The following is a 27946-nucleotide window of genomic DNA, read 5'->3' as shown; positions in this document are numbered from 1 at the left end:
GAGGAGCGGAGTCAGCGAGTGGTGGTAGACTGCGCAGGCCCAGCCACAGCAATCTCGCGAGAGGATGCGACGGCCCCTGCCCAGCCCTCCCTGCCTGTCGACCACCTGGCTCCGCCCCACGCCCGCGGGTCCCAGGGAAAGTCCCGCCCCCACTGCTGGCCGGGCGGGAAGAGAATGCGCGCTCCCTCTCATTACCCTCCGCCTTCGGGGAGGGCAGAAAAGGCGGGAGGCGCGTGCTCGCGAGCTCCGTGCTCGCGTACGTCGCCGGAGTTCGGTTGCGTCTGTTCCGTCGCCCGTCCGTTGCCGCTGCCGCCGCAGCCGAGCTCTCGCTTTGCCGGCCGCCGCCTGACGGGGGCTGGGGCCCGGCCAAGCCGCCGCCGCCGTTGCCGGGATGCCGCGGGTGTACATCGGCCGCCTGAGCTACCAGGCCCGGGAGCGCGATGTGGAGCGCTTCTTTAAGGGCTACGGGAAGATCCTGGAGGTGGATCTGAAGAACGGGTAAGGAGGGCGGAAGAGGGACCGGCCTGGTGGGGTCGGGGCCCCGGCTGTGGCGGGGAGGCCGCGGGGACGGAAAGGGGACCCCTGCCCGGAGAGGAGCTGCTGCCGGCCTGCACCCGCTCCGCCATAGTCGCGGCGCCTCGGGGGCGCGGGTAGGCCCCGGTTCCCACTGCGCCTGCGCGGGTGGAGGTAGTGGAGGGATAATGGGACCGATGGTGAGGATCTGAGTGGGACCGGAGAAGGAAAACCCGAGTGGAGTTGGGGCTTTGGGCGGGAGGGCCCAGCTCCAGCACGCCAGGGAATCCTGAGTTTTTCCTTTTCCAGGCCCCGCGTTTGGGGCCTGGTTCGTCTCTGGCCAGGCACCGACCTTTCCCGCTCTGAGGGCTGCTGGAACTAAACGAACAGGATTTCCTGCTCCCTTTTCAGCTCTTCCCCAGTTGATGGATCAGACGGTCATAACGCATCTTTTCCAGGGACAGGAGCTCAGGAAGGAGGCCCTTTTTAGACTTCCCATGTGCCACGCTTTTTTGGGCGGGAGAATTGGATTTGAGTAGTCTAGTGACAGTTTCGAAAGGATCGTTTTGCGGTGCTGAAAACCTTTACCGTTCTCTCTACAAGGGTAAATTAAAGTCTTAACTTATCTATAAGATTACTTACAGAGTTTCCATTCTGTGGATTCCGTTCTCCAACTTGCCAAAAAAATTGCTTTGTCGGTTGTAGGATTTGTTAGAGAACCATGGCCACCTGGCTCTTACCTGCGAGACGGGGACGCATAGTTCGGAATTGCTAACTAAGTGCCTCTCCGGCCGGGTACGATGTGTTTCTTGTATTCGTGATCTGTTTTTGACAAAGCTAGGCCACCAGGGGCTACAAGTTTCAGGGAAGGCAAACGAGGAATCAGGCCCGGAGAAGATATTCAACGGGGAAAACTGTGAAAGCCAGGAAATGTTAGGACTTCAAAGACAGGGATGTGAAAATTACAAGGGTTAGGGGAACATTTTAGGGTACTAAGCCTTGGGTGTTAGAGGAACTCTTGGCCTTTTTTTTTTTTAAGACCTACGTTGCAACAGGTTTAATATGACTACAGCTTATCCCCTAGTGCAATACTGACAGCTAACACTTGAGAAGTTATGAAAGATATCTAAGTAAAAGTTGAACATTTGAAAAACTTGGTTGCTACCATATACTCAAATTGTTGGTTGTATTTAAACATTTCAAATTGATCCTTAGGAAGAATCACTTTAATAAGGAAAATGTTCTCAATAAAGAATTATGAATACTGATTTAGGGTAAAAGACTTAGGAAATTACTCATTTTGTACAACAGAGCTTTCATTTTTTAAGGAATTTACTAGATAAAACAGATGGGTTAGTTATTGTGGTACATCTGAGAGATCAAGTTAAAACCCCCAGTTTTCTTCAGAGCCCAACTAAGTCGACAGAATAACTGAATTTTGTGAAAAAGCATAGGTTTTGAATCCAGAGAGTCCTGGATGAAAGCCTAGCTTTACCACTTATATTATAGGCAAGCTACTTTTCTAAGTTTCCTCATCCACAAGGAAAAGAAAGATTATAGAGGTAATGCTTATAAAGTATTTGGCGTTTAGCTGTAAGTGGTAGCTGTATTCAAAGGATTTGACGGTGATCATTAGGAGATCTTAGTTTGTGAGGAGTAACATGAAGCATATTTGGTGAGGTCTGTTTTCTGAAGTTAAAAAGTGATAGTAGGAAATGGTTCTGATGTGAATGGGAAAATCAGTTAATGGAACATATATGTTGATAACCTACCAAGGTGTCTGCTACTGTGCAAAATGAAGAGGCAGAAAAACAGTTCTGAATAAATTGTTTATGGTTTTAACATGTACACTTTGAATTGAGAAGTGCTTGCTCTAGCTTTAAACTTAAGTAAAACTTGCAATGGTTTGTTTAAAGATAATTTTTTGAAATGGGCTTTAAAGAACTGGGACTTGAAATAAAAGTGTCTGGGAATAATTTATGTCATAACTGGTGATGAGAAGGCAGTCCAGTAAGGAACAATTTTGAGAAATAATAAACAATCTAGCTTAGATTGAGTCTCATGAAGGATCTAGAAATTTAACAATATAAACCAGAAGCAACAACTGTAAGATTTTACACTGACCATTCAAATCATGTTTAGGAATTCAGAACCTCTGGAGGGGAATAAATTGAGCAACCTGGGAAAGAGAAAGGACAGATCCTTCCAGGACCCTAAATGTCTGGGTCTCTTTTTGGGAACTATTCATTCTTACAGTTCTGCTGCCCATGATATGTGTGAAGTCTTTGATTGAGTCAAGGTTGAAATGATGAGTTGTAAATCATTTCGGGAATAAGAAGGCAGGTGTGACAATCACCAAATGGACCTGCCTCCAGGCGGCATTCAGGAATGATTACCAAGGAAAATGATTTCTGAGTATCCGTATCAATGGTGCAGATGGGTTGCAAGCAAGAACTGGCTGGACCAGATGGCAAAAGTGCAGAGGATCTGAAAGGAAGGAGTAGGTACACAACTAAAAGATGACATAATTTAGCAACAGTGTGTAAGTTTATAGTCCTGCAAACTAAGGATAGTAGATCTGCCTAGGAAGCATTTTTCAACGTACTTGGATTTTAATTATTAGTAATTGAAACTCAGAAGATTTTGGATGGTGAGGGCTTTGAAGAATCGCTAGCATTCAGATTTGTAGAAGTGAGATGCATCAGTAGTCAGTAGATACGTTAAGCTAAGGGGTTATGGGTAAAGTTGAGAATTAAGTAAATGGGTATAGAGTACTGGTATCATACAAAATTGACCCAGTGAGGAAGCAGGTGAGCTCTCCAAAGGAGATTTAGCATCCAGGAAAGGATTTATAGAGCCTCTTGGGATTTAGCGAAGCAGTGTATATGCAGTAATTCATTACCTGCCATTTTATTGTACCAGGACGCCTAATGTAGATTGCCTTTGTTTTAGAGAGCTCCTAGAAAGATGGTTTCAGTTTGGAACCACAAACACGATGCAGATTTCCCAGAACTAAACAGATCACTCCAGATCCCCTTAGGTCTCCTGCATTCACACCTGCCACACTAAGTCCACAGTGGACCAGAAATGGAAGCAAAAATGTTAGTAGCACCTGTTTACAGCCTTGCAACATGGTAACTTTTGCTGCCTTTGATTATTTGTAAATTCTTTGGGGTTTCTATTTTATTAATCACTTCATGTAAAGTGTAGAAGGTTCTTTCAATACACTAGTTTTTTTTTTTTTGCCACAAAATCTTGTGGTTTCAGTCACAGATCTTTATATTTTTATGTTTCCGTATTTTAGTTAATTAATATAACTTACCACATCCTAATCTTATTTTACTTGCCTACTAGCTGGACAGGTAAAACCCCCAAATAACTTTTTTTTAAGTTGGTTAAAGTCATGAATTAAATTCTCCAAGGGAACTCGACTATAAGTTTCAAAACCTGTGTTTCATACTACAGTGAAATTGTGAAAACTGTAAATAGCCAGACTTTTCAGGAGTGTCCTGGTCTGTTTAATTGGATTTTCATGATATCAGGAAGTTTTTGTTTTCACCGTTGTGAAAAAATTCCTTCAAGCAGAAGGCACCTTGGTTAATTTTTAAGCATATTAAAACTGTGTCATGAGTCAAATCAATGTTCTATTTGTCCCTGATCACTGTAGGTCATTGTTAGGCTTTAAAATTGAAGATGAATCTCTGCCAACCTCAGAACTTAATTGGGGGGTTTTCTCTTTTGACTGAACCCTTGATGGGAGCTTGTTTTTTTTTGTTCATTCTTTGTTTTGTTTCATTTTTTTTGTCTTTTAGAGGGGCTCTAAAGGTAATACAAAAATAAAATTAATGTTCCAGGTTATTGGTTCCTGGTTAATTGAACCATTAGTTTATTCGTAATCATGCAGGAGATTACCTTCACCCACCACCAAATAGCAGGTAAATTCTTTATCATTTTTATGATGATGATACAACCAATTGGTGGCAAGAATGACAAAGAAAAAAGCCCAACACTCTCCCTCTAAGGACCCTACCACCTTTTTGTTCATGGGCAGTTCTGCCCTCAAAAATAATCACATTTGAACCCACATGTACCAAACCTTGAATCTTTGTGTTAAGGAAAATAAGGCATTTGGTTCTAGGTTTAATTTTATGATTAAGAAGAGATTAAAATACAGTTTTGTGTAAAGGAGCATTTGAACAACTCTTTATAATAGTTAAAATTAAAAACCCATTCTGAATTCATATGACATTTCAAAATAACATGTATTATTTCTGATTATAAAGTTTACATATGTAGTATAAAAAATTCTTAAATACGGAAGACAAAAATAATCCCTCCAGGATGGCACTGCATTTTGAGACATTGCCTTTTCCACGTGCACACACTTCTTATGCCTCTTCCCCTTTTTTACAATCAGGATGATGCTGTGTATTCTCTTTGGTAAGCTTTTGTGTCTGCCCAACAGCCTGATCCTTTCCCTTGTATTTTGGTGTTCTCCAGCAATCTGATTCTTACTGGTTTCATAGTATCTCCATATATAAATGATATTTAATGTACATAATTAAAATGTTGTAAGACATTTTGGTTGTCTTTGTTTTTTTAGCTATTTTATACATTTATAACACTGGTAAATATCCTTTATGTAAATTTTTATATACTCTTCTAGTTATTATTTTAGGACAGATTCCTGAAAATGTACTTCTAGAGTCAAAATACATGTACATTTTTAAGACTTTTTTTTTACCTACTAGTTTTCATTATTCTTTAGACAAATAGTATTTATTTATATTTTCACTGGCCATGTTTAAGTGTTCCTTAAACTCTGTTCCTTAAATAATTTCCCTGAAGTCTCTCAATTTTTTAACATTATATGATATGTTTAATTAGAATTTTAGGATTATATATGAGGAAGTTATATTGAGCGTACCAGGCATAACAGATACAAGAAGTTAAACAAATAAAAGTAAACAACTGATTAGAAAATAAATATAGGTTCATCGTAGATAATTTAGACAATACCATAAGCATAAAGTAGAAAAGCAGTGTCATTAAAAATCCTTTTAACATAGGCAAACTCTTGTGTGCAATTTTATGTCTCATTTTTTTCTTCTAGCATATATTTTTTTCTATTAAAATTTTTTTCACAAATATTTTAATGGCTGCATAAAATCCATTGTATGGCTATATCATGATTTGCCCAACCATTCCTCCTAGATTATCTCAAAATTCTTGCCGTTAAATAAACACTGATGGGTATCATGTGCATAAAACTTAGTTTGCATGTTTATTATTCCTTAGGACAGACTATATGTCATAAGACTCGTGTCACAGCACATGATACCAATTTCAAAGCTCCCAATACCAAATAACTTTGAGTAAAGCCTCACCAGGTACACTTGTACCAGCAGTGTATGAGCATATCTCTTGTGGTGCCTCACCAGCATTAAGCATATTGTTTAAAAATCTTCGCATATTTAACAGATGCAAATGGCCTCTTGTGTTTTCACCATGAAGTTTTTCTTAAACAAACAAGAAATACTGAGAATAGAACTATGGATGAAGTAACATGACATTACAGATTGAGACCTAGTTGGAGTCTAGTTGAAATCAGCCTGCCTTCAAAAAGATTTAAGTATTTTACTTTTTTATTCTGAGGCATTGGTAATTTTTTAAATTTCTGTCATTTTGAAAAATCAGTGCTGAGAAACAAGACCATACTGTGACTTTGACCAAATGTTACTAGCAAAAATTGACCTGGCTAAAGACTTACACTCCATGGTCCTGGTTTCCCAGTCAGTTTGTTATAAGAATAAATATTATCTGTAATTCTTTGGCCAAGTCATTTTAAACCCCTATTCCTCATTTCGGTATCTTGCTTCCTCCACATTGAGGTATGTATGAATCAAAGGACCATGTGAAGTATTTGTCCCTTCTTAAAGACAGGTACAGGGTGTAAGCTAGATAAAATGTGATTTTGATTCCCATTATTTTGGGATGCTTCAGAGTAGCCTAAACAGAATTGTATTTTGAGTTCCTCCAACAAAGGTGCTCCATGTATCTGAGAGAACTATTGGGAGTGGTATTTATAAATTTGTACGCTAACAGTAAACTTTTAAACTTTAGAATGTATTAATAGCGTGTATTTGTATGATTTATTTTTCAGCTGCATATATCAAAGCAAATGTGTGGTCTCTAGTTTGTACTGATGGAGAAACTGAGGCATGGGGAGATTAGTCATTGTCTCAAGGCTACAGAATGAGTTATTGACAACTCTGGAAACTGAAGATCTTTCTTACTCACATACCAGATACAGCATGGGCAGTGTCAGTCAAGCTCCTCTCCTGCTGTGTCCTTTCAGATGGTTCCCCTATCCTTTTGGGACTTGGTCTCCAAGGGTAAGAAGGTAGTTCATGGTCCACAGCCTGTCAGTCTGTCTGCAGAGGCCTCCGACAAGCTGACAAGTTATTGCCAGAAGGGAAGCGGGTGGTACTTTTTTTGACACTGGCCCTCAGCAGAGACTGCTAGTGATTCTCCTCTTCTGACTACCCTTTGAAGAGCTGTATGATGGGGATCAGCTTGTCATGATTGACCAGAGTAGGATTTGTGTGAGTAAATGCAGTAAGTGATCTCTGTCCCGTTATTATTGCTAAGACTGATCTGGGAGCACCCCAAAGGAGAGGGATCGGATTGTGCTCTGAAGATGCATACCCGTATGTGAGGAAATGCACTACATGACCGTTCCTGTGTATTGAGATGAAAGTCTAGATGTCTCTGAACTGCAAATGATATTTGAAGAAACACTTAAAGGACATTTGTTACCCCTCTGCCAAGTTCCCTAACCATGTCTTTAGGCCTAGATGCCAGGATGGGGATCTTAGTAAACAGGGACCTCCAAGACCTAGAGAAGGGGGAGGCTGGTGGAGGGCTATTCGAATTCAGCTTTCAGAAATAAGGTGAGCAAGAGACTCAAGTTCAGAAGTCAGGAACCACAGACCAGTTAGGGAGTCAAAAGCCCTGACTTTGAGAAAAGTTATTTCACATGGGTGAAATGAAGCTTTTTAAGAATTTGAAAAATATATTAAAAAATGAATGACAGACTTCAAGGAAAGGACATCCCCAAGAAATAGCATAAGAAGTGGCATCTTTAGCCAAAAAGAAAAAGAAACAACACAGCCCAGGGACTGTAGGTGGTTGTGAGGGATAATGGGAACAACCAAGACGGTCTCACTCCAGAGGCATAACCTCTAAGAGGCTTTAACACCTTTTGCCCATTCGTAGTGTCAATTTTAGAGGTAAGTATGAGATGGTTTGGTGGTGTGTGGCTTTGGTGTGGAATCAGATAGTGCTGTCTGCTGAATATAAACCTTTATTTCTTTAAATACAAGTAACAGATATAGTAATTATATCTTATGTCCCAAGAGTTTTATTCTGAATTGGTAATAGGACTTTCATCTCTTGAGGAGGTTTGTGTTTGGTTTTTGTTTTGTTTTTAATTTGTGGTTGAGTGTTCGTGAACTTGAGTGAGTCACCACAGAATACTTGACCCCTTTTCATGTAAGACCTTTTAATTTCATCTATCTTTACTGTCAGTAAATGTCAAAAAGTGGTTGTGATTGTCCCCCCCTTTAAAGAAAGCATCCCTGGTGACTTTAAAATGTTAATGTATTTGGTTATGATGGTTGTGATAGTTTCTGAGGACAGTCACATTTTATAGGGTAGAAATAAGGTGGCAGCCTAGTAAAAGTGAAATGGCAACCTTAGTTCATTTTTGAAGCAGTTTTGGGTAGTTGAAACAAATTGGCAGATAGGCCTATAGAACAGTTAAAAGTAAGACTAAGCTTGAACCTGATAAAGATTTCTCTCTACCTCCTACTGTTCTCGAGGAATTTTATTTTACTTACTTTTTAGGATAAGGATCATTTCTGTTCTATTTTCCTCACCCCAATATATGAATATTACTTTAACAATGAGCTGGTATTTTCTTAATGATTTGTTACCTTTCTCTATTTTCCTGGACTGGTGTTAAATTTTTTATAGTTAATTTATAGGTTTGGTTCACTAGTAGCTTAGAAATAAGTGCTCACAACTTAATAGAATTAGTACACATCTGATGCAGAAATGTTACTTTTGCCATTTAACATTCCTCATACAGTGCTAATATTCATGTGGACATTTATCTTCCACAGCACATAATTTGGTAAAACTAATTTTCTGTGCTCCTAGAGCTCGTGTTTCTCGAAGTGTGTGTACTCTTAAGGACCACTTCTTTCCATTGCCATGTAGGAGACAATAGAACATCGTGATGGAGTATTGATTTTAGGTCAAGACCTGGGTTTGAAGAATCCCAGGTGTTGAGTAGCCTTGGCAAGTTACTTGACTGCTCTAAGACGTGGTTTCTTCATCTGTGAATTAACAGTAAACTTCAAAGTTATGAAATTTCTTATAAGGGAATTTGAAGAAGGAATGAGTCTTGGTAGACTGGAATAGTCATGTTAATTAATAGTAGTTAGGCATCTAAGGTCTGATTTAATCCCAATCATTTGCAAAGTACTTTTCTGGTTGCTGCTATAATCCTTGTATAGCTGGAAGTCTATAAACCTTGTAGTATTCTTTAATTTCTGGTCCATTTTTTTCAATACCATTTTTGCTTATATTTATATTTTTTGGTCCCGGTCACCATTCCTTACAAAACTAATTAAATGCATTCTTAAATGCATAATATTGTCCATATCCATTCACATCCACCACCTCTAGGACCAACTCTCTGTCATCTCTTTGCTGGTCTAATTTTTGCTGAATCTTAGAACCAAAGACAGATTCCAGGGGTTGATATGGGACCTCCAGAATGGGGATTGCACAGAATAATCTTATTTTTCCTCTATTCTTCTAGTCTGTTATGTTCTGAACCCACACATGTTTTCGGAAGGACCAGATGGCTGACACTGGCTAATGGGAACCAAAAGACGAGTGAAAGTAACCTGGTTGTCACATACCCCAAGCTTAGAGGTGCTTCACCCTGCCCAGGATCAATTTCTTTTTTTTTCTGGAAACTATACACCACTGTATCAAAAAACTTAATACAACCTGGCTTATTTGAGGTTAGATTATCAAGTCAAGCAGCAGCATTTGTTGAGTGAAAAGGGTTGACTGGGAGAGAAGCGTCTGCCTTTACAGAGGCAGCATAATTTGTGGTTAAGAGCTTGGGTTTTGGAGTCAGGTAAATCTGGGTTCAGATCCAGTTACACCACTTAGGAGCTCCTTGACAGGCAGCAAATTGCTTAGCCCCTACAAGCCTCGGTTTCTCATTTGTAAAATGGGAACAATAATAATAGTAGTAGTACATTCGTCACAAATGATATGAGGAGTGAATGAAATACATATAAATTATTTACTGTGTACCAGGCACTATGCTAAATATTAGCCTTTATCATTACAGAAAGCATAATCAAATGAGAGGATAAGCACAAAGAAAATGAAAGGCCACAAAAACATTTTCATGTAGAACATAAAATTGAATAGAAGTGCTAAAGCTAAAGAAAGTGCTAAATATTTAGAATCAGGTGAATTTTCTGAGATTTCATGGAAGAGGAAATTCTTAAGTCTATGGAATAAGATTGATATGATTCACTTTGTGTTATCAAGGCATTCAGGTTTAGAGAATGATACAAAGATATTTAGGAGTCATTATAGACCCCTGTGCAAAAATAACAGTATAGCAGCTGACTTTCCCTGCTACATGTTAAGAGACAAATTGACAAGTAAAAATGAATTAAGTACATACTAGAATTAAGTAAATTGATGAACAGGAAGAAGACAGCCTTGAGCAGCAAAATGAGAAAACTGTAGAACCAGGCAATAGACTGAATGGGCAACCGGAAAGGAATAGTCAGAGGTGATGACTAGGTTGTTGGGCATGAGTTAGATGATCAGGGTTCCAGAAGAGAGAAATCATGAGGTAGGTTTTCTTCTTTGAAGGTGGGGAAAGATCAGGTGCAGACTGAGCTGTGGCCAACGTTTGCTGACCAGGAATCCACACTAGCTCTAATCAGAGAGCTCTTGGTGTGCGGAAACTGCCAGTTTGCCGACGTGAAAAGAGCCCCAGACTGGGGACTGGTGAGCCCTGAAGTCGCACCCCAGCTCTGCCACTCAGTGAGCACGGGTAAGTCATCCACCTCCTCCGGGTGGCCTTGATGGCCCTCCCTCCTCTGAGGCTAAGGAAGGGGAGGCCCGAATGCCCACAGCAGCCTCCTTCCTGTCTCAGGATCGGAAAAGATCTCAGGAACCTACTTGATGTTGTAGGAGCTCCTAAATGTGGGTTCTAAATAACCCTGTTACTGGGAAAGTCAAAATGCAGCCATAATCAATGACCCAGAGCAGTGAACATGCGCATTGGTCAGTTCTGCTCAGAGGCCCTGACCACTGCTTCCCTGGAATGTTGCAGACCTTTGGAATCAGGGGCAGTTCTCACTCACAAGCTTTTCTCTGAGTTGGCCTCACCTAAGCGCTAGAGAGTTGGTTGCAGAAGTGTCTTTCTGCAGTTTTCCCATCAAGGGTGACTTTTTTATTACTGCCCTGTCAGTATGTCCTAACTTTTTTCACTTCATAACACCTAGTTGGCTGAAGCATTGAACCCATACTGAGTGGTTTGAAAGAAAGCTGTTTGATTCCTGTTCACTGAATGCTGTTTCTTTCAGGGTAGAAAGGGTTCTGCCCTTAAAGTACAGAGCTATTGACCCTAGTTTGAGGGTTCAAGCCACCCCATGGGTTAATTTCAACAGATGAAAATTTTTCCTTGGCTACAGCAACATCCCTAATCCTGACCAGCCATGGAGAGGTTCGGTTCTTACAAGGAAAATGAGTGAATGTGGGAATGGCTCACCACATTGGGAAAACAAAACTCACATCCTGCTGATGGTTGGCTGAGGACTGTCATGTCCATATACAAAGAAAAGCATGTGGCACAGTTTTAGGACAAAGGTGAGCAGAGATCTACTGTGGAAGGGCAAATTTTTCTCATAGAGAGAACATCCAAGGCATGCCCCCTCGGTAAGCAGTGTTGGGGGGTGACCACAGGCACACGCTTGGAGGCTTGCTTTCCCTTGCTCCTCATATGCACTCCCCATAGTTATGCTGGTATTGAGCACCCTTAGTCACACCCTGCCCAGTTAGCCACCAATCAGCATACCCCCAGAACAAGCCATGCTCATCATTTTTCAGGCAGGACTTCTCTCCATCTTCCTGTTCTGTGAAGATGTTTGGAAGGCAGAGATGACCCTAAGCCATTCCAAAAGGGGAAGGAGATAAACTCCACATCCTCTTCAGCGGAACGTACAGAGTGGTATTTTAGACCATTGGTGTAGGTTGTTAGGATCAGGGAAAATCTGACTAGCAGCAACACAAGCTCAGGTAATAATTCTTCTTGGGTGAAAAAATGTGGTTACCATTTCTAAAACTGAAGTCTTGGAGTACTTTAGTTTTAAAAACATGTCATTCTAGTCCTAGCATTTTCAGAGTTCTGACTAATAGCCTGAGCAATACATGCACTGCTGAATGAGGAAGACCAGAGCATTGGCAGCCATAGAAAAATGGACTCAAGTTTAGAACAGCGCACATAATTCAGTGTGGCTTTTGTTTGTGGTACTTGTCTGTACTTGGTAAGACTCACAGAGCCACTTTATTTAGGGAGAAAATGACAGGAGCTCCTCTCCCATCATTTTTTGACCAAATTTGTCAGGATAAAACATGACCCAGGTGAGAAGAGTTTAGGAACAGAAAATAGCAGGGAAATGTTGAAGCTCTTCTTTTAATTGGAAAGTAGTGTACATTCACTAGTTTAGACCATGCTTTTGTTCTTTCACAAAGCGGGGTTGAAAGACATGGCATCTGGGAGTCCACAGGTGGAAGCCCAATGTAGGTAGGGTTCTTTATTTGGTTTTGTTTTTATCAATCTCTGACATAGAGAGATTTTTTAATTGGTCTTCAACTCATTCTACTGAATTCCTTCATCATCTTCATGCTCGTACTAGAATTATGGAAAAATGGTCATTTTTAGTAGAGCAGAAGAGGAAGGATGTTTGAAGCTAGAATTAAATGTATCTGTTGGGTTGTGTTTGTGAGACTTATTCACAGGTCACGGCAGAGATATGTATACATATATACACATATGCTGGCACACATAGTGTGTGTGTACATGGCATGTGTGTATTTTATATCCCTCCTTACTTTGATGAAGGATTCAAAAGGGAAGTACTTGGGAGAAGAGATTCATTTCATGTTTGCTATAAAGCACAAAGAGATGTTAAGATCCATTTAGAAAGATTTACTGATGTTAGTTACCAGGGAGAGCTTTACTTTCTTAAAGGCAATAAAAATTTAATTCACAGACAGTTAAAATTAAAATAAAACTAAGATTGAGACCTATTCACTAGTTTTAAAAGGTATTTTAGGTTATAAAAATTAAATTCATCCCTCTCCATTGCCATTGTTGTATACCTCTGGTTCTAACATACCGGTTTAAATTATCCAGTTGTTGAGTCAGAGGAGGACTAATTTTAACATTTATCTATCATACTTTTTGAAGTTAGAAGAAGCCATAGCGATGGCTAGTAAATCTCCTTCATTTCACAGATAAACTAAGACCCAGAGAAATAAAATGATGTGAATGTGCTATTCAGAGTTGGTTTATAGCAGAACCAGGACTAGAATCCAGGCTGTTGTTGCTGCTTCAGACTTAATAGTTACAAGTCTGAGTTCTGGAGTCATACCACAGGCTCTAAGTGCCAACTCTGCCATTTTATTTTGGCAGTATTTACCATTCTGTGCCTCAGTTTCCTCATCTGTAAAACAGAGATAACAGTACCTGGATTAAGTGTTGTGAATATTAAAGAAAATAATGTCTACCATGTAGAGATTACATAATAAAATGTTCAGTAACATTTTATTGTTATTATCTAGTCAGTTCCTGTCTTATTTGGGGAACCCATTCACTCTACTTATTGAATGAAATAAAATCAGTCTTTAAGAAAAGCAGATCTAAATAAACAATAGTGTGATAGAAGCAACCACACTGCTCTGGTCTTTATTTGTTCTCAGAACAGGAGTCTCTATCATATATGGTTTGTGATGCAGGAGGATGTTTGGTTTAATCTTCCAAACCCAGCATGTCAGTATGTCAGTGGCAGAGAAGTGACAGTCAGGTGCCTGATTTAGTCCTTGGACTGGGACTTCAACATTAAAATGTCCCAAATAGATTTTATGGCTTTTCACAGAGGAGCAGCCAAAATTTTTCTGTGAAATATTTTGATATCAAGTCAGCTGTTTTAATAAGTGACTTGGACTTCCCAAAAATATGACTACTAAGTGACCCTCTTGTTGGGACTTTTTAGAAGTAAATATTAGGAAAAGACTGTAGGGGCCATTTTCCTCTAATAACACAAATTGGCCCCTGCAATTCAGGGAAGAATTTTACTGCCAAGTTATACTTTGCTTCAACCTCAGCTGCCAAAGAAAAGATAGGTCTGAGCGTTAATTAATTTTTGGTTTTGAATAATTGTGCCTCCACTCAACAGATTGTCATTTACCCTCAGAGATCAGACTGAGTTCTGCATGCAAGCCTTGGAACAGAATGAGCATGTGCAGAACGATCTTTGAGTCTGGGAGAATGCATTACCACATAGGTCTGACTTAAAGCGTCTCTTGTTATTAACAAAAGTTTGGCTTTCTATTTCAGATGACTTGCAAAGCATAGTCTTGCATTCTCTGACCCCATAGTAGTTGTAAACCCTAGTTATTTTGAAGGAATCTGTTTGGATGTCCGTGTGATATATTTGTTTAGTCTTCAGGAGTCACTGTTGTCCTTCTGACATCACATTGGATGAGTTAGGGTTATTGAGTGGTGCTGAGCCAGTATGTAATTGTTAGAGGGGAGTAGAGGCCATGTCATCATGTCTGTGGAATGTTTCCTCATCCCTCTCTCCTTGGCATCAGGCTCTCATATGATGCCAAGAGCAGTGATAACTGTGGGCAAAGCAGACCTGTGACCAGTCTTGACAACTAAGTTAAAGAAGGTGCTTTTAGGGGCAGGGGAGTATTTTATGGTCTGTTTAGAAATAAACCAAAGTAGGAAGTAGTTAGGGTTTTTATTATTATTATTATTTGCTTTTTACTTACTTGTCTCTAAAAATGAGTTTAATTTTCCTGATTATACCCCCTCTGTTTAAGAAAGGAAAAAGCAGCTGCAGTACATTATCTATTACAGATTTCTGGTGACTGTAAAGCACTTTAATAGTGATTTGGAGAGACTTTCCTTGCTTTGTCAAATACGATGTAATGTTCAAAATCATTCTTATAAGCTGCTCAGCAGTTCAGCCTGTGGAAGCATGAAACCATGTTTTAAAGACTTCATATCCCATTAACTGAGCCAGGTGGCTTCTGAAACGTGCCACTGCAGCTCGTTTCTCATTAAAGAACTGGGTGTGCCTATGTTAGATTTAAGTGACTCTGAAGTTTGCCACTCAGAAGTTTCGCACAAAGAACCCCCCCAAGTTGTTAGCTGTACATTGTCACCCTGAGAGACTCTTGTTTGTAAGGTTCTCTTTAGTAAACGAAGTATTCTGCAACTGTAAGTTCTCTCATTGACTTAAAATGTTGCTGAGTACAGCATTACCATGCTAAAGAAACTGGAATTATTTTGACCAGGCTAGATCAACTTCTGGCAAGTCTTGTAACCTGTTTTTAGTTCCCTATGTTTAAACATAGAGAAACAGTAGTCAGTATTTGTCTGCGAACAGAGCTTTTTTTTTTTATAGAGTTTAAAAGCATTGCTTGTAACTTTCCCTTGTGATTAAGTATGATCATTAAGATGGTGTGGGTTTTTTAATACAGGCAGTGGTCGCAAAGCTAGATTTCACAGCTGTGTTAGACCAAACTAAAAGTTTCTTGATAAGTTTATAGGACATTTGTTTAACCTTGCTTATAAGTATCTTACAAATTTTGCATTTCAGTTTTATAGATTGTACTCTTTAACAGGCATTTATAAATAGGATTTGGGTGGGGGCGGGGAGGGGTGTTTTCTTTCAGATGTACGTTAAACCACCAAATCTCTTTGCTGGGAAATTCCTAGCAATACTGTGTAAAGAAGTTTGCACGGTTGTATATAGATCTTAGAGAATTCCAGCCTACCTAAAACCTCATGGAAGTGAATTTGGAGTATCATGAGGAAGTGGTGTATGTAGCTCCACTTTTTTTCCCACTGATAACTTCTAGAACAGTTAATTCACTTGTAACTCATTTGTTCAGGTAAAGAACAGGAACTTAAAACAATTTTCTTTCACAGGGGAGATTGAGGAACTGTGATTTTTTTTTTAATTGGTATATTATTCCAAACATAACTTTACAGTTAAGACACAGTGCCCAAATGTAGGTCTAACTGTTCTCTAAGATACCACTTTTGGGCTAACGCTAAAAAAGATGAGTTTTTATGTGATTTGAAAGAGCAAATACTCAGTTTTGTAGAATTATGTATTTTGACACCTTATGTCATGCATCCCGGTGGAGGTCTTTGCAGTTGACACCAACTACTTGGGTAACAAAAGAACTGGTCTCTGTGTATTTAGCCAGCCTTCTACTAGAAAGACAGGAGTCTCCTTAATGCTCTTGTGGTACCTATTGGCACAAAGCAAAGTGGTCTCAGCCTAAAGGGAATAGAAAGCTGATCCTTAGTTTGCAAAACCCACCTAACCTTTGCCAAGCATGAATCTCATTGCTTTCACTTTAATGTTAGTGAAGCTTGATGTCAGAGTGGTGCCAACCAGGATTTTGTTTGCTCTCTTCTAGATATGGGTTTGTGGAGTTTGATGATCTGCGTGATGCAGATGATGCTGTTTATGAACTGAATGGCAAAGACCTTTGTGGTGAGCGAGTAATTGTTGAGCATGCCCGCGGCCCACGTCGAGATGGCAGTTACGGTTCTGGACGCAGTAAGCATTTAAAGGGCATTTGTATCAATAGACATGCCTTTGTTATTAAATGTTAATTTTTTAAGTAATTAATTAATGTTATTTGAAATGTACTGATATTTAACCCATTTGTTTTACAAATTATGTATCTTTTTTAATGTAAATTGCAAATATATTTGATAATGTTTAATTTTAATTAAATTAATGACATAAATTTCTTGTTCTAATACTTTATAAATATGTTTAATGATGTGTGTTTGTGTTGTTTTTTTTCTCTGTAATGCAATTGTTTAACATAGATTTAACAAAGACCTCAATGTTTTAATTAAAAGAATCCTTTGAGGCTAAGATGACTGCCTGTTCCATTTGCTGACCTTGGGTTACCTTTCCATGCGTGGCTCTTTGAACCATTGTGGCCCTTGGCTGACCAAAAACAGGAAGCCATGTGACGACCGCAACCTTTCCCCATTAGACCTGGGTGGTGAGGATCCCAAGGGTTAGACACAGATGAGATTAAACTGAAATAGGTGCCTGAAAATCTTTTTCTCATATAAAATATTCACAAAAACTTTAATCACTGTGAGTAACACCAGTAACTGATTTAGTAATTTGGTTATTTATTTCTAAATTATTAATAGTTTTAATTTGTGCATGTTAATTTTAAATATAAATATTAATGAATATATATACTTACAACTTTGTAAATTAAATTTTCTTGTTTAGTTGATTGCTTTTTTTAAAAAAATCTAGTTTAAAATGAAGGGTGGGGATAGAATTAAAATATATGTACAATTTGGGGAGGGGGGAAATGGTGTACTGAAGGGAATGTGTGCTGTCATCATGTTTTCCTTTTCCTCCACTGAAGTAATTTTATCTATTTGAACCTTCCAAAGGTGGATATGGTTATAGAAGAAGTGGCCGAGATAAATATGGCCCTCCTACCCGCACAGAATACAGACTTATTGTGGAGAATTTATCAAGTCGGTGCAGCTGGCAAGACCTAAAGGTTTGGGCCCCCCTTAACCTTTGGAATAATGTTGGGCAAGAGTTAGGGTTAGGAAAGAGATAATTTTGTGCAGGCCCAGGCATACACAGAATGTAATGGTACTATGTTTGAAGGCTTTCCAAAAGCATTTGGAAATTCCCCAATTAAAGATTCCATAGAAGTACAAAAGACATGAATCTCACTACTACTATATTTTTAGGGCATCACTCAAAGGACACACATCTAAGGATGTTATGTGGGATTTTCCATTGTAGAGAATGTTTTAGGAAGATGTAGTGTAGTTAGTGCCTCCCCAACTACAGAAAAGGTTGGAACCACCAGTGTTTCTGTAACATGAGTTGTAATGTGCAAGTTTTTGTCAGCTTCCAGGGTATGTCCTCATGGGAGAAAAGTACCATCTGACCTGTGCTCTTCCTTGATGTTTGTTTTTCACTGAATATTTGTCCTGAAAGTTTTAATGTTAAAAATTAAGGTCCATTTCTGTATTTACCATCACGTGTACAGATACCACCTCGTTTTCTGTGAACAGTGTTGATTTTTAATCTCAATAGGGAAGAAAGACTTAGGGAGTAGTGCCTTAACCAAGCAGGTGTCAGGACCCATATAAAGGATATTCAGAATTTCCTAGCTAAATGAGTGAGTATATTTAGTTTCAGCAAAAAGTAGTCAGGAATCCTTTAGATTGCTGTAGTTTTAGCTTTTCAAAGTACTTCTATAGCTTTGCTTTGCTTTTTTAAATTTGCTTTTTAGATAACAAAGACGAGATCCAGAAAAGATTAATTCACACAGCTGGTCTTAGCAGAAAAGCTGAGACTAGGACATAAGCTGGTGTTTTTTCCTAGTATGTTGTGTTGGTTGTCGGCATAGCAGGCCCTTACTGAGTGTCTGCCAGCAAGACTGTGTTCGCTAAAGGAATGAATCCGGTATTCTGAGAGTTGGGTTGAACATTTGGGTAGGAAGGCTTTTTCAGACTTGTTTAAAATGGAGCCTAGCCAATGTCCTCAGTTGGTTTTATACCTCTGTACCTTTAGTAGTTTCCCTCTTAGGAGAGTAGTAGAGCAGATCTAGTAAGTCAGCACAACCTCAGGAGCAGAGCTCTGAAGCCCACCTGCCTGGATTAAATCCCAGCTCTGCCACTTACCAGTTATTTAACTTAAGCAAGTTACTCTCTTGTAACTTTATTCCTCAACTATAAAATGGGATTAATATTCATTACTACTCGAAAGTTATTGTGAAAATTGAATCTATTTTTATATAAAAAGCCTAAAAGGATCCTGGCACAATAAGTCATCTTTTTGATCTATTGATCAAAGAAATGCAAAGGTAAAACAGACTTAAGAGATATGGTTAGTTTTTTTAATGTGTAAATTCGTAATACCCAATGATAATGTTGAGATGATATTTACGTAGTTGTTTTGGAAGCACTGAGAATTGGTAATTAGACCCATTGTGTGGGGTAGCAGTTATTTAGGTTCTGAAGTCTGGCTGCTTATGTTCAGTCACTGGCTCATTCACCTAACTACCTGGATGACCTTGAGCAGTTTACTCAATATTTCTACATTTCACTTTTAATGTAAAATAGGAGTAATGATTGTATCTACCCCTTGTGGCTGTAATGGGACTAAAGTAATTAAATGATACACATCATATACTAAACAGTCATAGTCAGCTGCTGTTACTATTAATTTTGAAGTATGGCACAAGTATTGACATTCCTCAAGCCCTTTTACTAGCGTTATCAGATATCTCGGCTTGCCCAGCACAGTACCAGTCATGGCGTAACTTAGTAGCATCTTCATTCATTTTCATATATGTCCAGATTTGGGCTTCAAGCCTTTTAACCCAAAACCCCTATTCCTGCAAATAATTCAGTTGAAGTAAAGACATTTTTGTATGAAGATGTTCATTGCTGGATTATGAATAATAGCATAAGACTTTATATATAACCCGAAAGTCCCAACAAGTGGGAAATCCTCAGGAAAAGTATTGGGCACACTAATTAGAAGATTGTGTATGTTAAGACATATAAACATTTTATAAGCAAAGAAGTCATATCAGATGGCACATGTTCAGTGTTTGTAACTTTGTAAAATATGGATAGGAAGGCAATAACAATTCATTTGTTATTAAAGAAATGGGAAATTAGCTAAAAGTCCCTAAATTCTAAGTTTATCCAAATTTCATTTTCTTTTCAAACATTAATCATACCTCCTCTTACTTATCTGTTACTTTAGTATTTATGAAGTATCCCAATTTCATTTTCTTTTCAAACATTGATCATATCTCCTCTTACTTATCTGTTACTTTAGTATTTATCTGGAATGTTAGTTATATTGTCTCCTTAGATTATGTTAAGTCCTCAAAGAGAATGAGGAAAGAGGCATATAGTAGTGAAGGGACATGGGAAGTCATGCCTTTAAAGCCAGAACTGGATAGTACTATTCTGTTGCCTTTTTGTCTTTGATTTGTTTTGAAGAGATAATATAACAATTTTAAATAAAATCAAGGTGGTAACTCCATAATCCCTTCATGAACTTACTTGCATTTTACCTTAGATATATGTCAATATCTGTACATTTTCAAACAAGGATTTATAATGAAATGTAAAAGACCTAACTTAAATGTAGTGGCATGAGCTTCTGAAGCTCCTATAAACCAAGAATTTGCCACTATAAAATTTAGAAAATGATAGGTATAAATTCATATGGGATTTATGAAAATAACAGTTAAATACTACCCACCTACTGCCTGATGCCTTAAAGAACCTCAGTAAGAGGTTGGCATGTAGATGGAAATACTTTCAGAGTAAACTTTATTCTGAGGAAAACTGGCATTTCTTCCTAAAGGAAAGAAAAAACTTTCATTATGATGATCGCATTAGATATTTCAGCAAAATGTGTCAACCTATTCGGGAATTTTTTTTCTTTATAGGATTATATGCGTCAGGCAGGAGAAGTGACCTATGCAGATGCTCACAAGGGACGCAAAAATGAAGGGGTGATTGAATTTGTGTCTTACTCTGATATGAAAAGAGCCCTGGAAAAGTTAGATGGAACTGAAGTCAATGGCAGAAAAATCAGATTAGTTGAAGACAAGCCTGGTTCTAGACGACGCCGGTCCTACTCCAGGAGCCGGAGTCACTCAAGGTACTGCTGATGTCTTTGTGTGTTGGAGTTTGCTATAAATTCATTAAAGAGTACATAGATAGGTAATCCATTTTCATTCTTCTGTTGAGTTCTCAGTAATATGGGTCCATCTGGTTCAGTAACTCAGAACTTTGAACTGAGCATTTATTTGTAAAACTCTTGAGCTGTTATGTCATGAGTATAAACAAAAACAAAATCCTTTCTCTGAGGCAGATCTGCATCAGTGCCCTTTTTTCATGTTTCCTCTTGGGTTCCCCAGGTCACACCTTATTGGGAGCAAACAGGCCACTGGTCCCTTGCTTCCCCTCCCAGATACTCCTGACTACTTGGGAGTGGAGACTGGAGACTGTCTTATTTGACAGCTGCTCTACAAATGGGCCAGGCACTTGTGAACGAGACAGATAGATGTCTGTGCTCATGAAATTCAGTCTAGTGGAGAACAGGCATTGAGCAAATAATTACCATTGTGACAAGGATGTGGAAGGAAATGTGCACAGCCTACTAATCTGGAAAACTGGCAAGGCCTTCCTCAGGACATATCATAGAAGATGAACCCAAAAGGATAAGCTGAAGGTGGTGGGCAGGGAGAGGGCTTAGTGCCTTTGTAGCAGAGAGACCAGCCTTTTTTGAAGCCCTGATATGGGAAGAGTGTCCCAGAGGAGGAAGGAGAGTAGCGGTAGGAAGTCATTAGAAACTTTTAAGCTTTTGAAATTTTGTTGTTTTGTATTTTAACTTTTTATTATGGAGAATTTCAAATACATAAAGCATTAGAGAAAACAGCCTCATGGACCCTGAATCCCCTCATACCTGTCACCCACCTAGCTTCAGAGCTGCTATCTGTCACCCTTGTCTAATCGCTCCCTCCTGCTGCATTGTTTTAAGGCAAATCTAGACCTGTCATTCCAGCTGTAAATACTTCAGTGTGTATCTCTAACATTTTAAATAAAATTGAAATGCCATTTTACAGCTAGCAAATTTGTACTCATATTTCCCCAATTGTCTCAGCTATGTATTTTTAAAGTTGGTTTGTTCATACTAGGATTCCAAATAGGTCTACACATTGCAATCAGATGAAATGTCTCTTGATTCTCTTTTTAATCTCAAGTATATCCTTCTTTATACTCAGTTTATTTTCCATGCCTTTAGTTGCTAAATAAGCATTACCTTTTTTGGAGTTTTTCCCATAGTTGCCAATTTTCTTAGTTTCCTTATAGTGATGTTTAACACATTCCCTTATGCTATTCCTCATTTTTCCTATAAACTCATAGATCTTGAGTCATTTAGAGTAAGGCCAGTATTTCAGCAGGTACACTTCATAAGTACCTGTCATGTCACTTAGGAGGTGTCTAGATGTCCCACTTACAGTGATGGATGAGAACATGCATTCATTTGTTCAAGAGTTGTCAGCCTGAGGCATCCATTATAAATCTCCATCAACCTTCCATCTGATAGTTTTAGCATCTTTTGATAATCATTACCTAGACCCATTCATTAGTGGTTGCTAAATGGCAGCTTTCTAATTTTCTTTCTAATTCATTCCTTCTGTACTTAAAAAATTTATAATTCTATAAATGCTTTCTTTCATCTACTCTTACCCTAAGATACAATTTTTACAAGAGATGCAAAGTAGAAGTTTGATAACTTGAATAGTTACCAACTTTCAAAATACTAAATGTGCCCCTAGCAACCCCAAATAAGTGATGAGAGTAGCTGTTTGTTATCATTTTGAATGAATTCTTGGATATTTATGTACTTAATGTTTCATCTATTTTTGTAAGAATTTTTTATGCTCGAATTGTTCTGTCTGTGCAGGACAATTTATTATGGAGAATTTCAAATACATAAAGCATTAGAGAAAACAGCCTCATGGACCCTGTTTGGCAGGCCCTAAAGTTTGGCGCCTGTACCTTCGATATCATTTGGTTTTGTTTGTATTTGTGGAAATGCACTTAACTATTTCCCCAAACTTTTATTGCAATCATTTTCAAATATAAAAGTTGAAAAAATAGTTCATGGACACGCATATGCCTGCCTGCTTTCTTCAGGTGTTAGTATTTTGCCTGCTTTTTTCTCTCTCTACGTATGTATATTTATACACATGCCGTATATGTTATTTTGCTATGCCATTTGAAGGGAAGTTGTAGAAATTGACACTTCACCCCTAATACTTCAGCATGTGTCTCCAACAATGGGGATAGACATACTTCTATCTTCTAACCTAAGAAAAATGATTCTATAAAGTCATCTGATGTCCAGGCCATATTCCAGTTTCTTATTCCATGGATGTCTTTATAGCTGTGTCTTTTCCTGACAAGGATCCAACCCAGTCAAGCCTTGTATTTCTCTTCAGTCTCGAGCAGTCTCCCTACCTTCTTACCCCCATGACATTTAATTTCCTTATTTTTTTTTAATACTACCCCACATTCTGAATGTATGTTTCCTCTTGGTATTGCTGTACTTTATCCCCTGAGCTTCCTGTAAACTGGAAGTTCAGTCTAGAGAGGTGTGACTGAGGTATAGGTTAAACATTTTGGCAGCAGTCCTTTCAGAAATGGTGGTGCCCAAGAATCTTCTAAAGTTCCCCTCTTTCTGTCCTGCTGAGATACTCTGCACCAATCTTGTGCATTTCCTGCCCTACACCTAGAATCTGTCGTTTTCCCCAAGGAGCCTGGTTACTTTTGGTAAGAAATAATCAGGAGAGCCCATCGTCCTGGCTTATTAGAGATCTTTTTAAGTTTGGAATGTATTTTTAAAATAGCTTTCTGGTCACAGTGAGGTGAATCTATAGGTAGGTAAAGGGCAGAAGCATGCAGGAGGGCTAGCCTGGGAGTGGTTGTGGGGCCAGGGAGAGATGATGGTGGCCTGCTCAGGGCAGCAGCAGAGGTGGGTATACTGGAGAGGACTAAGAGGCAGGATCACAGTGATAAATAAGAGGATGAGGGAGAGATAAGAGTCATGAGCTATATGACCCTTCTGGTCTGAGAAACTAGGTAAGTAACAGTGGCATCAGTGGACATAAGGAAGGAATCCCACAAAAAAAGCAGGTCTGGTGAAGGTGGGTTCCAGATGGGAGGTGCTAAGAGTTTGAGGTAAGCCACCCCCTGGAGGTTTGCAGGAAGCTGGGTCTATGGACCTAGAGCCCAGAGAAGATTCTCTTCCAGCTTTGTGCCTAGACACACCAGCACCATACATGTCTTGTCTTTTGACTGCGAACCTGAATTAAGCTAGCCTTTTGTCAGCAAGCCTACAAAGGATTTTTCTCCCCTCAGGTCCCGCTCTCGAAGCAGACATTCCCGTAAGAGCAGAAGCCGCAGCGGCAGCAGCAAAAGCAGCCCTTCTAAGAGTGGATCTCGGTCCAGGTGGGTTTCCTGCGCGTGGGGCTGGTGGGGCGTGTCCAGACCATCTCCCATGGGGGAGCCAGCGGGACGCATCCGGACCATGTCCCACTTGGATCTTAATCATGTTACCAATCTTCCTTCCCCACCCCCCAGTGTTTCCAGCTCTGGGCTGGAATTGTGGGGGCTTAGAAAGCCATCCTTGGCCAGTACAAGCCATGCATCCTGTCGTGGGGCCTGGCTCCACACACCCCTCTAGCCTTTCCATCTCATAGGTAGCATGCCATGTGAAACTGCCCATGACTCCAGCACCCCTGTGTCTCCTCAGGTCAGGCTCCCATTCCCGGAGCAAGAGCCGGAGCCGCAGCCAGAGCCGGAGCCGGAGCAAGAAGGAGAAGAGCCGGAGCCCCAGCAAGGGTAACAAGAGCCGCAGTCGCAGCCGCAGTGCCGACAAGCGCCACAGCAAGAGTAAAGACCAAGCGGAGGAAAAGGTCCAGAACAGCGACACCACTGGCAAGTCCAAGAGCCGGAGTCCCAGCAGGCATAAAAGCAAGAGTAAAAGCAGAAGCAGGAGTCAGGAGAGGAGAGCGGAGGGGGAAAAGCGAGGGAGCGGGAGCAGGAGTAGGAGCAAAGAGAAGAGCCGGAGTCAGGAGAAAAGCCTGCACAAGAGCAGGAGCAGGAGCAGAGGGGGCAGCCGCAGCCGCAGCCGCAGCAAAAGCAAGGACAAGAGGAAGGGAAGGAAGAGAAGCAGGGAGGAGAGCCGCAGCCGCAGTCGCAGCCGCAGCCGCAGCCGCAGCCACAGCAAAAGTGAGAGGAGCAGAAAGCGAGGTGGCAAGCGAGACAGCAAGTCAGGCAGCAGCAAGAAGAAGAAGAAGGAAGACGCTGGCCACTCCCCGTCCAGATCGCCGTCCCGCTCGGTTTCAAAGGAGCGGGAGCATGCCAAGTCCGAGTCCGGCCCGAGGGAAGGCCGAGGAGGGGAGAGTGAGGAAGCTGGCACGAATCAGGAGACCCGGTCCAGGTCGAGGTCCAATTCTAAATCAAAACCAAACCTCCCATCTGAATCACGCTCCAGATCAAAGTCCGTCTCAAAAACCCGATCTCGCTCCAAGTCTCGATCCAGGTCTGCGTCCAGATCAGCCTCCCGGTCTAGATCTCGGTCCCACTCAAGGTCCTAACTGGCTACGACCGCAGCTGGAACTACCTGAGAAGTCTTTTGTACATGTTTGGTAGCCGTAGCACAAGTGATTGAAGTAGAACATACGTCACTGCTGTACATTTTTAACTCCCCTAATGGTGTGTCTACAATTGTTAAATCTAAGTGCTTCCTCTCCGTAAAGCCTCCTGGCACCAGGCCTTCCTGCTCGACTGAAAACAATCTTCTCTTTGAAAATCCCCTTTGCTCATGGCCCACAGTAGAGTATCCAAAATGCCTTGGCTTTCAGGCCTGGTCTTTCCTACAGGGAGCTCAGTACCTGGACGGCTTTAAGGCTGGAATGATGACATAGGTAGGTATGGTGAGTTCAACCATTTTTGCCCTTGAATTGATGATGCCCTTTGATGTATACCATTTAGTGAAAGTGCTAAGTCTTAAGTTTCCTACCACTTTGGTTTCATATTTTTGGGCTTAACAAAGTTGTGAATAGCACAGTCGAGGAAAATTGATACCTGCAGTAACCCATAGGAAATAAACTGTAGAGTTCCATATTCTGGTATTGTGATTATATTGTTTTATAAAAAAAAGAAAAGAAAAGAATTTTTTTTAATTTTATTTTTCCCCGTCTTGCAAAGTATAGTGACCCCTGTTTCCATTGAATTTGAATAAAGACTATTTTTGCTTGACAAAATTTCATGGTGTTTGAATCGGAGTTGGATTTCCTGATCTATCTTGGTATCTCTCTTAGCATAAAAGGTTCAGTGTCTGATGACCATTTTGTTCCTTGAGATCACCCATGGGTAGGGAGCCAATGCTTTCCAAAAGGATTTTTCTCACCCAACAAAAAGGTGAGTTTCTCAGGAATCCTTCCTCTCAAGAAACTTAAGACCAAGCTAATGAGAAAGAATCCGTTTGGGAATTCAGAGTGTCACCAGATGGGTTCTTCATGAACATAGAGTTCTTTCTTCTGTGCTATTTATTGAGATCTTGCCGTGAATCTGAAGTAACATACCTCATCACCTTAGGATTCGGACTAATCAGAAACAAGGAAGAAAAACGATGTTGGATTCCCTGTCCATTCATCTGTCTTGTCTGGTCTAGCTCTGTGGGAGGTACCAGAGCTAAATTGTTGCAATCTGGTCTCCGCCCTTTAGGGACTGTTGAGAGGCCTCAAAGCCCGAAGGAAGCTAGAGGGCCTTCCTTACATACTGCTGCAGTCTTCTGGGGAGAGAGACACACTTTTCAGACTTCTGCCTGTGAGTGTACTAGGAAATGTTTGTAGATTTAAAATACTGTCCTGCTGCCTTCTATAGACCATACCTAGTAGGATGCACCACTGAGATAAAATCAGTGTTTTTTGCCCTCCTGAAAATTATCTTGTTGCAAATGATAAACACCACTAGAGTAAAGTGTACATTCAGAGAAGGGAGTTGTAACTTAATCTGGGTTCAGAGACTTTTTTTTTTAATTGAAGTATAGTCGAGAACACAATACTGGTTTCAAGTAGGGCTCAGAGACATCTTGGAAAAGACAGCACTTTAGGCGGAACCTTTGGAGATGGGATGAGAGGTATTCCTGTAGAAAGAAACATCTGTAAGCCATCAAAGCCATGGAGTTGAGAAAGCATAGGGCAGGGCACCCAGGGAACACGGATTTTGATAATTGGGAGTGAGAAGAAAGTCTGACAAGATGGATGGGTCATAGAGGGCTTTAAATGCCTAGAGGAGGAATACAGCCTTTATTTACCCCATAAGCACTGGGGGACATAGGAAGTGTTTGAACAGTAGGGGACGGGCTGCAGTGCCCTGGTGCTGGACAGTGGGTCTGATAGTGGAAGAGACGAGACGCAGGGAGACGTGCAGTGACTGCAGCTGCCACAGGCCTGAACAAAGGCAGTGGCTGGAGCGAACAGAAAGAGCCACAGGTAATCTGGAGAAGAGCTGTCAGGTGACCCAAGGTAGCAACCCCTTTCTGAGGAATGGGGAAGATGAAGGTGGATGAGTTCAGTTTTAGAAGCATGGAATTTCAGGAACAGACTAGGCAGCCTAACCAGGGACCTGCTCTCAGGTTCCCTAGAGCTTTCCCTCGGTTATTGTGTCTTGTCAAGTGAGGACTCCAACCAGTTGAATTCCCCTGCTTTGGATCTCATGTCTCTCCAGTAGGTGGCAAGAATTCATCATCCTTGATGTTATCCGTGTAAGGATGGGGACATTGGGGCTTTTTTTTTTTTCTTTCACAAGTTCAAAAATTTTTAAGTCCAATTTTTTTTAATTCTCTATCTCTAACACAGCAAGTCTTTATTTTTCCAAATTCTCTTCTAAGCTTTGTTCCTATTCATTCTAAACATCATTATGTCATGTTGATATTATTTAATAAATTTAGTCATTTAACATCATGAGCATTGGAAAGTTCTCACTTAAATGTTTAAGGCACATTAATTGTAACCAAATGAATTTGCTAGCACATGTGATCCTTAAGTGTAATGGTATGGAAATTTCCATTTATGCATAGAAGGGATTTGCAGTCTTTTTTTTTTCTGGCAACTTTTAAACTCATTTGTATTTATTTAGATTCTGAAAGAAAAGGAAGAGGTAACAAAAAAAAAAAGAGAAATGGAAACTAATTTATTGAGTTCCAAACATGGACCAGAGGTTAGTACTTTCATGTACGCTTTTCATCTGATTCCCACACCACCACCCTGTGACCAGTATCGTTAGGCCTCATTACAGATCAAGGACTGCAGCCTGATGTCTGCCCACCCCCAACAGCATTAGGTTAATATTTGAGTGCCTTCTATTGCCCAAGCACTAAGGCCCTGGGAATGTCATTCAGACAAG

The 27946-nt window shown here is 40.2% G+C and overlaps 1 protein-coding gene across 2 annotated transcripts; it reads left to right on the top strand.

The window, feature by feature from the left end:
- The first annotated feature begins 216 nt into the window (after nucleotides 1–216).
- Nucleotides 217–25800, top strand: SRSF4 (serine and arginine rich splicing factor 4). 2 transcript variants are annotated; one of them, XM_057499911.1, is made up of 10 exons: nucleotides 353–498; nucleotides 9404–9519; nucleotides 10489–10672; nucleotides 11316–11490; nucleotides 16348–16490; nucleotides 16802–16950; nucleotides 17363–17475; nucleotides 20407–20621; nucleotides 23891–23980; nucleotides 24285–25800. In XM_057499911.1, exons 6-10 carry the CDS (start codon nucleotides 16860–16862, stop codon nucleotides 25129–25131), a joined length of 1356 nt encoding a protein of 451 aa, XP_057355894.1. In that variant the 5' UTR covers nucleotides 353–498; nucleotides 9404–9519; nucleotides 10489–10672; nucleotides 11316–11490; nucleotides 16348–16490; nucleotides 16802–16859; the 3' UTR covers nucleotides 25132–25800. The 2 variants fall into 2 exon arrangements, with proteins under 2 accessions (XP_036770929.2, XP_057355894.1); XM_036915034.2 differs by lacking the exons at nucleotides 9404–9519; nucleotides 10489–10672; nucleotides 11316–11490; nucleotides 16802–16950 and having other exon boundaries at nucleotides 217–498.
- Nucleotides 25801–27946: the final 2146 nt, after the last annotated feature.

Source organism: Manis pentadactyla, chromosome 4, assembly GCF_030020395.1.
Source record: "Manis pentadactyla isolate mManPen7 chromosome 4, mManPen7.hap1, whole genome shotgun sequence".
NCBI classification, from domain to species: Eukaryota; Metazoa; Chordata; class Mammalia; order Pholidota; family Manidae; genus Manis; species Manis pentadactyla.
The sequence above is the reverse complement of the archived record's forward strand: the minus strand, read 5'-3'. Positions and strand labels throughout refer to the sequence as shown.